Here is a 12,785-nt window from a genome sequence, read left to right as displayed (position 1 = left end):
GCGCTTGCCTGAAGGAAACCATTGAGAAAACTCAGATAGCCATAGGAAAAATCCTTGCCTTGCCTTTAAGGGATTATCACCAAAAGAACAGAAATCACACAGCCACAGGAACTCTCTACCTTGCCCTTGACAGGATTATATTCCCAAAATAGATACTGTACTGATATTGTATTATTGTACAATAGGGGGAGGGCTTTTAACAACCCAATTTTTTTGGTTGTCATGTTCTGATCATTTTCCCTGCTATGTATTTTTAGCATTATTGGGGCATTCAAAATTAATAAATACAAGTAAAGGTGAAGTAACATATTTTCTAAGTGTATTTTATTTTTTTAAAAATTACAAATCAACCAAGTGACATTTTTATACTGCACCAAAACAGTAAATTTTAGATAGCATGAAAAAAAGCAGGAATGCATCATTAGCATGGTGAAAACTGGTATTTACCAAAATAAAATAAAGATTAGAACATAGACTGACCTTATGTTGCAAACACTAGCACTACACATGTTCAAATTAAGGGGACAATATCAAAAATGACATGTATCAGTCTGAAGTGAATCTTCTCTGACATTTGTTACAGAACTAAAATAATGAACAAGTCATCCTTTAACTTGCCTGCTGAATTTTGTTCTTCTTTGCGAAGATGGCTGTCACAGAAATTAGCCAATGTCATATAAGCAACAATAATTCCATTTATGTCGATATGGTCAAATGACATGGACTGTACCTCTTCTTCACCTTTTTTCACAGCTCCACTGAAGCAAAGAAAAGCTTTCTTGTTCAGCCCTGCTATCACCTGAAATTTAACATGAGAAATGTGGTTTGCGATCACGATCACAAACCACAATAGGAAACAGTAAGAACAGAATATAAAATCATAAAGTTTATGCGTTATTGCTTATCTGGATAATGCAATAGTTTTCATTCAACATTAAGAGATAAAACTGGGAAGAAGGTGGGGCTTAGCAGTGAGAAGATGGAGTTTCAGGCTATTCCTGAAATTCCCCTATTCCGAAGGAAATTGGATGGGTCGTTTCTGATCCTAGCTCTCCCGGAGAGACAGTGAAAGGTTAGGGGAGATCCAGTGACCTCAGAGACGTTCGCAAGTCTCTGGGGGGCTTGGAATTTAACCCCTTTTGCCAGCTCCTTCTGGATTAACTGTAAGCTAACCAAAACTGCAGGTTGCCCCTAAGAATGGTGGAAGTGATTTCAACTGGTAAGCTGATTTTATTACTCAAAGAGATACGGTCCGCATTAAAATTCAAGCTAATTGAAGCCAAAGAACAGAAAAATCTAGCGGCGAATTGTTTTTTTTTATGGATTTATGGCCGGTGGTTACCCTATTTCTTAAATGCTTTTAATGATATTTACATGGATAAAGGAAAGATTACTCCAACATTCCCTCTGACTCTTCTTAAGTGGGCTGTAAACCAATTTACTACAATTTGGCTTTTCACAATCTGACACTTTTATTGCTTGGCTGTGTTGGTCTAAGATCAGATAAGATCGCACAGCTCCCAGCGTGTTCTTACTTGCAAATATCTTAAAGCTACTAGCTGCGTCACAACATGGCGTCTATACATGCTCCAAAAGGTTGGTTTCAAATGATTTTCTCTGCATTTCAAAAGTTGTTTGACTCATATGAAAGATTTGAAAAAAAGCTGGACTATTTAACATTAAAATATGAAGAAAAAAGTGAGAACGTTGAATGTTTGAATGTTCCTGAAATACAAATGATGTTTGAATGTTCCTGAAATACAAATGAAGAATGTCAGAAATGAAATTTTTCAACTTGCTGACATGCCGGGCGTCTGGTTTACTTCGGAGGGAGAAAGAGATGCAACGCTTGAAAGGGGGGCAGCCATACAGAAGATTTATTTCAAAATACAGAGTACAGGAGGAATGAGAAGCATTAAAGAATCTATACTTTATGAAACATCATTTGCAGAATTTTCGATACCACCCTTGAGAATTAAAGACAAACTGAAAAGTGTAACAAGCCGAGGACATCCTGAGCAAAAAGGTGCGAAGATATTCCTGTTTGGACTTGCTTATAAACACATTTGGTAAACCTGTTCTGCGAATGGCAATAGGATTAAGGAGGTTTTGTTATTGGAGAGACATAGGCTGATAGATGGAAGAATACAATTTAAAATTAGCTAAATCTAATTACTCTTATTTGTAATAGACATAGCTGAATAATAATTGATATTGATAGTAATGTATATAATGTGGAGTTGATATGATAAATAATAATTGGATATGAGAAGGGAAGTTTGGAAATATTTTTGGACTATATACAAAGGTTATTAATCACAATAATTATCACTATTAAAAAATAGAATAAAATATATACAGTTAAATGTTAACTAATATGGGGAAAATGTTACGATATACGATATAATGACATAAAGAAGGGAGAATGATAATAAACTATACTGCATGGAAGATGGAATTTTTGGTATTAAATATTATGGATGTTCAGCTAAAACAGGATATGAGGATTTGATGTTAATAGAGGATTTTACAAACAAGTAAATGAAATGTCAGCATGTGGTTATGGATTAAATCTTTGGCATATTTAAGGATGAAGGATATTTAAATAACTGTAGTCAACTAAAAGTGGAGGTATAATGATGTCAATATGGTAAACATTTGAGTTAAGATATTTGAATTAATATGAATTATGATATGAATTAATTATAATATGAATTAATGGGAGAGATGCACCAAAACATGTTGTAACCAGCTGATATACTTTTTTTAAATAATATATACCTGTGTTCCTTTTTTTTGTTTGTTTCTTTTTTGATTTTTTCTTTTCCCACTGGTGTGGGCATGTATTGTTTAAGAAACAAAAATTATTATTATTATTATTATTATTATTATTATTATTATTATTATTATTATTAATATTATTATTATTTTTAAAATAATAATTATAGTCAAATGAAAATGGATATATGATGATGGTGATATGTATGAACATTTGAGTTAAAATGCTCGAGTTAACATGAATTATGTTTGTTGACTGTGGAAGAGATGCACAAAAGTCTTTTTGTAACCAACTGATACACTTTCTATAGCATGTAAAGAAAGATGTTGTATTTGTTTTAAATTAAAAATTTAAAAATTTTAATTTTAAAAAAAAGAGAGATAAAACTAAGGGACACAGGTGGGAAGAAAATATCTAACTAACATTCATAGATTAAAAAATGGAAACAATGGAAGCAAGATACTGGAAAGACTTGATGAAATAAATGTATTGACTCCAAATTTGAGTATTTATTTAACCAATCTTCTGCTCTTAAGAATGCCATACCTTTTCCATCTTTAAATTTCTGAGTAGAGGGACCTTTTGTCAGTCTCTATTTTGACCTTTCTTTGGAAATGGAAAGGAGAAAGGCACAATCATAAGCTCTTGTCAGGGGGTGTAATAATTTGCTTTATTGTGTAATGAAATGCTTGTGGTCATATAAGAGAAAAATATTACCTGAAGAATCTAAATGGAATATTATCACTGATCAGAATGTACAAAAACATCTGCAAGAAATCACTGGAGTTAAAATTAATCATTTTGTTGTGGCCACTATTATGTTTATGATATGCTTGTACTTCAGGAATATATTTAACTAGATCCAAACTCATTCTCATATCCATGCTCTCTCAGATCTAAAAGCAAACGTCTGTCCCAAACTGTGTCAACACTTTTCTCCTCTCTATCCTCAACCAGGATCCACTGGAAAATGATGTTTTTAGTATCCCAAACAGTCTGAAGTGGGGGGGGGGGGAGATGATCCATTCCCATCTGCTAAGGAGTGACAGCTGGCAAAGCTTAGGTGGACGTTTTTTTCTGTTTTGATGCCTAACCTCTGGTCTCATCCCTGTTGAAAACTTGGCTCTGTGATCAAACTTGGTGACCTAATCTATGACAGAGCCCATTTCTTGGTTTTGCTGAGTAACGGATTGTTGCTTTTGTAATTTGGGAAGAGAGGCTGCTGTGTTTCTTATGGTTTTTTTAATGGGCATATTTTTATTATTTTTTATATTGTTAGGTGCTCAGAGGCATATATTTGAAATGGACAGCCATATAAATCTACTAAATAAACACATAAATAAATGTAAAAGGAATCACTGAGAACGAAAGGAATTAAAAATAGAAAAACTCAACAAAGTTCACCATGCTTCTTTATTAAGAGAGTTTGGTTCTGCTTCAAATATTTCCAGAATCCATGAGAACAATAATAACTGTTGAATTTGCTACAGTGTTTTGCTTTTATATCACACATTTTTGATCAGGTTAAAAAAACCTCAAATTCTACCTTCATTTTTCTAATTAGGCATTCATATTTTATGTAATGGGCAACTTACTTTTTCAACATTATCAGGTCTTTCTTCTGAAAGCATCAAGACTTTTCTTGCCTTTTCTTCTCCAATTTTGCCAAGGCAAGTTGGATCCTTGGAAAGAGCATTAGCCATTATATGAAAAGTAGTTCCCAAGAGGAGGTTTTGGTTACGGAAAGTAACAGCATTATTGTTCATGCTGCTCAGTTTAATCTCATCTGTTGACAAAAAAATTATAAAATTAGTATGCTGGTATAATAATGCATCAGAGGTGGATTCCTACCGGTTCGGACTGAGTAGGTAGTAACTCGGCCTGCCATGCTCCCGAACCGGTTCTAGCAGCATGATTTTTGGTTCTGCGCATACGCAGAACAATCTTCATTGCATTTTCTAAAGTTGTGGGCATGCACAGACCTTTTTAAGGTGCAAATGCATGGGGAACAATTTTTTTTTTTGCAGTAAAACTGGTAGCAACTCACCCCTGTACTGCATGCCTAGAAAATACAACCAAGAATCTTTTCCTAAGCGCAACATCATGATGTTCTTATGTAGTGATGGAAAATCTAAACAAAGCACTTACCCAGTAGAGGAACAGTTTTGAGTACTGTAAGAATTTGTTCAACACTACTTTGACCCCGGCTGCGACTATGGCTAAAACAACAATAGCTGTGGTTCCATTTTACTCGCCAATCTTCACAGGTCTTAGAATCTTCATGCAAATCCTTCAGAAGCTTTAAGGCTACTGAGAAACTGTTCTACTTTACAATCCAACAGGAGAAAAAATAAAGAGATTACCATAAGAATATGGAAAAAGGGAAAATCTCGAGTTCAAAATATGAAAATTAATAACAATAATAAGTATCACAGTGCTAGTAAGGATTTTTTTTTGAGTGATCATGTGTTTTATTGAAATATTTTTAATTCGAAAGATCAAATAAGCCCATTTTTTTGCTCATTTGGTACCTCTGAATGTGTCTCAATCCAATAAACTGTGGCTAAAACAAATCTTAGCATAATGATAGGAAAACACAGCCCTGCCATTCTAAAGTATATTTTAAAGGAATTAATATGACTGAATCTCTCAAAGCTGGCACAATATATTTTGATGAAAGCCTATATTATTCAGTCATATTTCACCTCATTGTGTAAAGGTCATAAATACCTGGTTCCTCGCACACTCTATCATCTTCATTTTCATAGCAAATTTGCAGTTTTTAATCATTGTATGTGTATCTTCATTCTCATTGTCTATTTCCATGCTGAAAGTAGCATCTCCATCTAATTCCACACTATCATCTAGGTAGGTACTAGAAAATTTCTCCTGAATTTTGTCAAGGAAAAAGCATCTGCACAAAAATTAAGAAAAAACTGAGAACCCATCCAACTTTCTAAAAATGTATTTTTGTTTTGCCTCATAAAATGACAGCAAGGCATAACAATGAAATACTAATGATTTTATTAGAGCTCTAATGACCGCCCCAGCCAGTTTCAGCAGTAAAAGTCAGCAATTGAGAGCAGGAATCAATCCACAGGTTTGTTTCAATCTGAATATATAATTGAAACTCATAATAAAAGATATTTTAAAACTTAGAAGAATAAATGTTTTTATTTAGGAAGTCTCAGAAAACTGCAGAAGTCCTCAAGTTGTTACTAAGTGGTCCTATTTTTCTCCCAAGCTGATAGATCTTAAGCTACCAAAAAAGTGCTCTTGGAAAAGAGATTTTACTGGAGATATTCTTGGATGTACAATAAAGGTATGTAAACACTAATAACTGAATCAGATTGTTTTTTACCTATTTGTAATTATATCATCCCAAACGTTCATAGGATCCATTTTGGTGTCAGGGTATCTGTTTGTCCAAATATTGAGAAATCTCTTAAGAAAAGCCCGGGAAATTAAATGACCTAAAAAGCAATTATTGGGGGAAAAAACATTAAATATTTAAAACTGTCAGCAAGTGAAGAATCATATTTCAGCACATTACGCTGAAGCCAAATGAAACATTATATGAACCAAATACATTTCTAATACATTTGTTTTAGAAACATCAGTTTCACTGTCATTAAAAACTCTTTTTAATATTCCTTGTAAGTTAAAAACCTGTTTTTATGAGGTATAATATACAGAAATAGTTTCAATCAAATTTTCATATGCCCTTATGTATTTGAACCAACTAATCCAAACAATAAAATAAAAGACCGTTGGCTTACCTGAACGGTCGTTCTCAGGGCACTGCGAGGAGAGTCCAAGTGTGGGTTAACACAGCCTATCTGCCCTTGGACTGAGTAATGATATTCTTGACCACGCCTCCCTTTGCGTCTCCATGTTCAGTTTAAAAACGAAAGGACAAAAGTAAGGTAAGAGTTCACAGTCAATAATAAGTCACAGATTGTAAGAAAAACCCCGGGTGGGTTTGGACTCTCCTCGCAGCGCCCTGAGAACAACCGTTCAGGTAAGCCAATGGTCTTTCTCCAATGCGCTGCTTGGAGAGTCCAAGCGTGGGACATGCCCAAGCTATTGAGTCCCAGGGTGGGGAAGAACCGGAGCCTCTGGAGTTTCGGCAACTCTTTGTAAAATTCTTCTTCCGAAGGAGGCTTCGGCTGAGGCAAAGGTGTCTATTCTATAGTTTTTTATAAAGACGGTGGGGAAGCCCACGTGGCCGCCCTGCAAATGTCCAGAATAGATGCCTGGGTCACCCAGGCTACTGATGCTGCTGCGCTCCTAGTAGAGTGCGTGGTGATCCTGTACGGGGCCGTCTTGCCCTGATGCTCATACGCTATCTTAATGCAAGCTCGCAGCCAACGACCTACGGTGTGAGATGATACCTTGCGACCGAAAGACCCAGGAAGAAAGGAGATGAAGAACGCCTCTGAACGACGAAAGTCTTTACTCCTCTTTACATAAATGCGGACAGCACGCCTCATGTCCAACTTATGCCATTCACGCTCTCTAGGGTGAGAAAGTTTAGGACAAAAGTTAGGCAATATAATCTCTTGTGATCTATGGAACAGAGAGTTAGCTTTAGGGGTAAATGAAGGATCGAGTCTCAAGATAACCCTGTCGGTGTGGATCACGCACAAGTCCTCCCTGACTGAGAGAGCCGCCAGTTCAGACACCCTGCGTGCAGAAGTGATAGCCACCAGAAAGGCAGTCTTGGTGGCTAGGTGGCGTAGACTAGCCGTACGCGGAGGCTCAAATGGAGGAGCCGTCAGAGCCCTTAAGACAAATGGGAGGTCCCAGGAAGGATATCGGTGGACCGTCGGTGGGCTGACGTTTGCTGCGCCTTTCAGAAAGCTCTTAATTTGGGGGTGCTGGCTCAGAGAACGAGACGAGCCCCTGGCTAGGATGGTAGACAGCACTGCAACCTGACGTCTGAGAGTACTGGGTGCCAGACCTTTATCTAGACCCTCCTGCAGGAAGTCCAGGGTCTGAGGGATTGAGGCTAAAAAGTCAATGATGTCTCTAGCCTTGCATCACGCTGAGATGGCGGCCCAGGTTGCATCGTATATTCTGGTAGTGGAGGGTCTCCTGGACACTTGTATTGTTCGTATGACCTTGTCAGAGATGTTCTGTTTCCTCAGGAGGCCAGACGGCTAGTTGTAGCCACAGAGGGTCTGCATGACTGATGGCCCCCTGGCTGAGGGAGACTTGGTCCTGAGGAATTCGCCACGGTCTCTGAATAGAGAGACTGACAAGGTCTGCGTACCAGGACCTCCTGGGCCAGAATGGTGCCACCAGAAGAACTTCTGCCCGTTCGGTCAGGAGCTTGCCCACTACCTGAGGAATGAGGGGCAGAGGAGGAAATGCGTATAAGAGTTCCCGGGGCCACTCGCACCTCAGTGCATTCGTCCCTTCCGCCAACGGTGATTGGTAACGGCTGAAGAATCATGGCAGTTGTGTGTTGGAATGTGTGACAAAGAGGTCTACTTGCGGTTTGCCGAATCTCCTAACGATCTGTTGGAACAGGTCCAGGTGTAGACGCCACTCCGAGTGATCGATGCGCTGTCGGCTCAGCCAGTCGGCCTCCCGGTTGCTGAGCGCCTTTGAATGGGTGCCTCCCTGCCTGTTTATATGGGCTTTTGTTGCGACATTGTCTGTCATTAACAGTACATGACTTCCCGTTATCAGCCCTGCAAATCGGCGAAGCACGAGTCGGGCTGCCCTCAGTTCTAGTCAGTTGATGCTGTGGGCAGCCTCCCTCTGAGACCACTGGCCCTGGGCAAGTTGACCCTGAGAGTGGGTGCCCCACCCCAGAAGGCTGGCGTCTGTGGTCACAACAACCCTTTCTGGTTCTTTGAACAGACAGCCTTTCGTGACCGCCTTGGACCTCCACCAGGCCAGGGATCGGGTCACCTTCCTCGGGAGGCGTACGGGCCTGTAGGAGTTGCTGATTTTCGTTCTCTGCATTGGAAGGAGAAACATTGCAGTTCCCTGGCATGCAGATGGGCCCAGGGAACCACCTTCAGACAGGATATCATGATCCCCAAGAGCTGGGACAGATGGACTATCGGCACCGACCTGTTCTGACGGCAGCGCTTCACTCTGCTCCTCAGGTTGGTCAGGCAGTCTGGGGAGAGAAATACCTGGCAGGAGGTGGAATCGATGACTGCACCCAGATGTTGTATGCGAGTGGATGGGTGGAACTGGCTCTTCTCCATGTTGACAGAAGCCATGTTGTTGCAGCGTCCGAACGTCCAGCATGACATCGCATCGAGCCTGCTCTGGTGTGACAGAATGAATAATTATATCGTCCAAATAACATTCCAGATGGACAGGATGGCTGTGGAGATGGGCCGCTACCACCACCAGGATCTTGGCAAATGTTCTGGGTGCTGACGAGAGCTCGAAGGGGAGCGCCTTGTACTGGTAGTGCTTCCCTTCAGAACAGAACCTCAGGAACCTCCTGTGGGCAGCATGGATGGGGACATGCAGGTAGGCCTCATTCAGATTTATTGAGGTCAATAGATCCCCTTCCCTCACGCAATCCAGGATGGAGTGGAGGGATTGCATCTTGAACCTCTTGTAAGCCAGATGCTGATTTAGGTTTTTGAGGTCCAAGATGCCCCCCCCCCCGAACTTTTTAGGACCAGGACCAGGATGGAATAGAAGCCCCACCCCTGCCGGTCCCTCGGAACTGGTTCTATGGTCTCTATCTGGAGAAGATGGAGTATCTCCGCTCGCATGAGCTCCCTCTTTACTGGGTTCCTGGAGGTGGGACAACGGATGAACTTCCTGAGGGAAGGTCAGAAATTCTAGGACAAGGCCCCTCCTGATGGTATTGAGGACCCACATGTCTGATGTTATCTCCTCCCACCTGTCGGCATACAGTTGCAACCGACCCCCTATGGGAGGGACCCTGTGATGGTCACTTCCCCCTGCGAAAGGGACGGGGGTTATTGTTGTTATTGCCCCCACGAAATGGCTTCCGAAAGGAAGACTGTGTTTGCCTGGCACGAGACCCGAATGAGGACCTATCTTGGTGCCTATCCCCCCTCCCCCTTGCTGGAAAGACCTCTGGTAGGAGGAAGAAGAAGAAGCTGCTTGACCTGCCTCCTGGTTCCGGAAAGGCTGCTTATGAAAGGAACCAGAGCCCTTACGTTCGTTCCTTTTTAAGGTGGCTGGGAGGTCCTTCCGTTTGTCTTTGGTTTCGATAACAAACTTATCCAGGGCCTCCCCAAACAGGTGTCCTCCCTTGAAGGGAGCAGATGCCAACTTCCATTAGGCTTTCATCTCGGCCTGCCAGTGCCAAAGCCACAGGAGGCGACGAGAAGTGATATTGGAAGCTAGAGCCCTGGATGCGAACTTCACTGCATTCAGCGAAGCATCAACTGAGTATTCAACCGCTGTAGTAATTTTGGTAAGCTCATGGCGCCATCTAGACTTTCTGGGGGGAGGTTTAGATCTGAGTTGTCTCAGCCAGAACAAGGATGCTCTGGTGAACAATGAGGCAGAAGTGGACGCCTTAATGGCCCAGGCGGACGCCATGTGAGTTTTATGGCATGCCTTTTCCGAACTCATATCCTTGGCCTTTAGACCTTCCAGAAGGTCAGCTGGTAAGTTAGAATTGGATGTCAAGGACACTACTGGGGCATCCACTTCTGGAAATTTCAAAATGTCTTCCATTTTTGCATCCACAGAATAAAGGGCTTTATCCCCCCCACTGGGGTTGGTCAGGGTGCCTGGTTGGACCCATTGATGCTGGACCACATCCATAAAGAGGTCAGGCACAGGAATAAGCTCCTGGGTGGGGACCGCTTCTTTGAATAGACCATGTTTATGGTCCTTGGATGAAGCAGAACCCAGAGCAGAATCAGGTTTGGGAATGGAGCCTAGCTCAGTTGCCGTCATGGCCTTGTGCAGAATAGATTTGAACAAGGACAGCTTGAAAAGGCCAGTGAAGGCCAGTTTGTCCAGAGGGAGGTCTTCATCCTCTGAAAGCACAAAGCCTTCAGCACCTTCTTCTTCCGAGCTTGAGGGTTCAGAGTCGGAAGAAGTGGGGGGAGAGGCCGGCTCCTTAGAGGTGGAGGCCCTAGCTTGATGTTTGGTCTTGGGGGACTTTGATTTCTGTGAGTCCCTCTGCTTGATGCCCTCCGCAATACTCTGGGAGATGGCTAGAGAGATCACTTCCCTCATTTCAGCTGACAGTGCTGGCCTCTTGCCCTCCCTCAGGCGATGTTTGCTGGTGTACCCGTGGCGCCTGGCTCTGCCTGAACTAGAATCCCCTTCCTCGGGCAGGATGCCCTGGAAGGAGTCCGATCCTCCCTGATAGAAGAGCTGGGTGTATCAGGATAGCCCCAAAAGGCCTCAGGTAAGGGATCTCTGGATCCATAATCCTCCCCAGAGAGAGATCTACTGCCCCTTGGTGATTGATCTTCTTGAACTGAGGTGGAATGATCCCTGTGGTGGGGAGGGACCAGAGGCTCCACCACCTTATGGGGACGAGATGCCTCCCTGGTCTCCTCTGAAGGCCCTGCAGTCCCTGGGGATGACTTGCTACTGGAGCCCTTATGCCCTTTTCCCTTTTTGGACAAGGGGTCTATTCCACCACGCTTGCTGGAGGGCCCTGCCTGCTCCTCCAGCACCTCCCTGCATTCCTCAGCCATGCTCAGTAGCACAAGCTAGGGCCTGGGAAGGGCGATTGCGATCTGGATGGGCACCCATGCTGGCCAGCCGGCTCAAACGTGCTTGCAGATACTTCAGGAGGGAAGGGCCGCCTGCTGGACAGAGTCTTTCCTCCCACCGCCCTCGGAGCCCCGAGACTTAGGAGGGAAGGCTAGCCGGCGCCCCGGACTAGCCTCACACCCCCGGCGGCATTCTGCAGCTGAGAGGTAGAATGTCCTGCTTCTCCTGGAGTGCTACTTCAATCTTCGCTCTCCCAGAGCTCTAAAGCCTCCACACTAGACAACGAAGTCTCGGGCGACGCAAAATGGCGACCGGTGCGCGCACAACCTCCTCCCACCAATTTTGCCTTCACTCCAGGAAAAGTGTGCGAAGCAGCTGTAACGGTTGCCACGGGCAGACTGGAGAACCGCCGCAGCTAGCGGCAAACGCCCGCGAAGCCTTGGTAGAATGGCGGTTGGAGGGGGCCTAGACGGGCACCTCTGAACGCTGCCTCCACCCCCCACCGCTCGCACACCCTGAGCAGCTTGCGACCAGCGGATGACAGGGCTGGCCCGCGAATCCTCTCAGCGAACTAATCAAACCTGTACAATACTCTTGTAGATAAATAATGAAGAAAGATGGTCAATTTGGATTTGGGAACCCCAGCCTATCTGTTCTTGGACTGGAGCACTCCCAAAACAGTCCCAACAGGCGGACTGAGTTTTTAAACTGAACATGGAGAGGCAAAGGGAGGCGTGGTCAAGAAAATCATTACTCAGTCCAAGGGCAGATAGGCTGTGTTAACTCACACTTGACTCTCCAAGCAGCGCACTGGAGAACAGTAATGTCATAAAAACCCCAAACTCAAAATGCAATCCACCAGTGATATCCAAGAGTAGCTATTATTTTACTAAAACAATGTACTTACTACATAACAAGAGCGCTGCAATGATAGGACGGGGGGAGGGGGACTTACTTGGTTTATTCATAAAGTTGATGAAGTCTTGTATTTCAGTTAAAGCCTGAACTGACTGGAGTTTGATCATACGGCTATGGTACAATAGTGAATCAATATTGGAGTAATTCTGTGGGAGAAAAAGCAGTTCATTTTGAATTTCTATCTAATAATCAGTGGATTTTCTTGGCTTTCCCAGATAGAAAGATCTTATTCTAACAGTAAAAGTTCTATGAACCTATATATTCCATTATTAATACTGCTGGATGTGGGGGATCCATACACAGAACCTCTGAACAAATAATACTCCTTTTTAGTTAATACAATTAGCATGATATTTAACAGATTAACAGAGTTGGAAGGGTCCTTGTAGGTCATTTA

At 42.7% G+C, this 12,785-nt stretch overlaps 1 protein-coding gene across 4 annotated transcripts in view; it reads right to left on the bottom strand.

Annotated features, from left to right (window-relative positions):
* The window catches only part of PRKDC (protein kinase, DNA-activated, catalytic subunit), a 133,442-nt gene that overhangs the window by 16,383 nt on the left and 104,274 nt on the right, over positions 1-12,785 (bottom strand). For 3 of the 4 annotated variants that reach the window (XM_087707079.1, XM_087707078.1, XM_087707080.1), the window contains 6 exons: positions 12,426-12,534; positions 6,141-6,252; positions 5,510-5,693; positions 4,928-5,102; positions 4,375-4,565; positions 619-799 (listed from right to left, as the gene is read on the bottom strand). In XM_087707079.1, coding sequence (XP_087563205.1) covers positions 619-799; positions 4,375-4,565; positions 4,928-5,102; positions 5,510-5,693; positions 6,141-6,252; positions 12,426-12,534 — 952 coding nt within the window. Of the gene's footprint in view, positions 1-618; positions 800-4,374; positions 4,566-4,927; positions 5,103-5,509; positions 5,694-6,140; positions 6,253-6,574; positions 9,070-12,425; positions 12,535-12,785 lie in introns of those variants that run through there. The other variant, XM_087707081.1, reaches the window with a different exon arrangement.

This window comes from Thamnophis sirtalis, unplaced genomic scaffold, assembly GCF_051295495.1.
Source record: "Thamnophis sirtalis isolate CommonGarterSnake01/CBP01778 unplaced genomic scaffold, rThaSir2_p1.2 scaffold_2, whole genome shotgun sequence".
In the NCBI taxonomy this organism is placed as follows: domain Eukaryota; kingdom Metazoa; phylum Chordata; class Lepidosauria; order Squamata; family Natricidae; genus Thamnophis; species Thamnophis sirtalis.
This window is presented reverse-complemented; position numbering and strand designations above follow the sequence as displayed.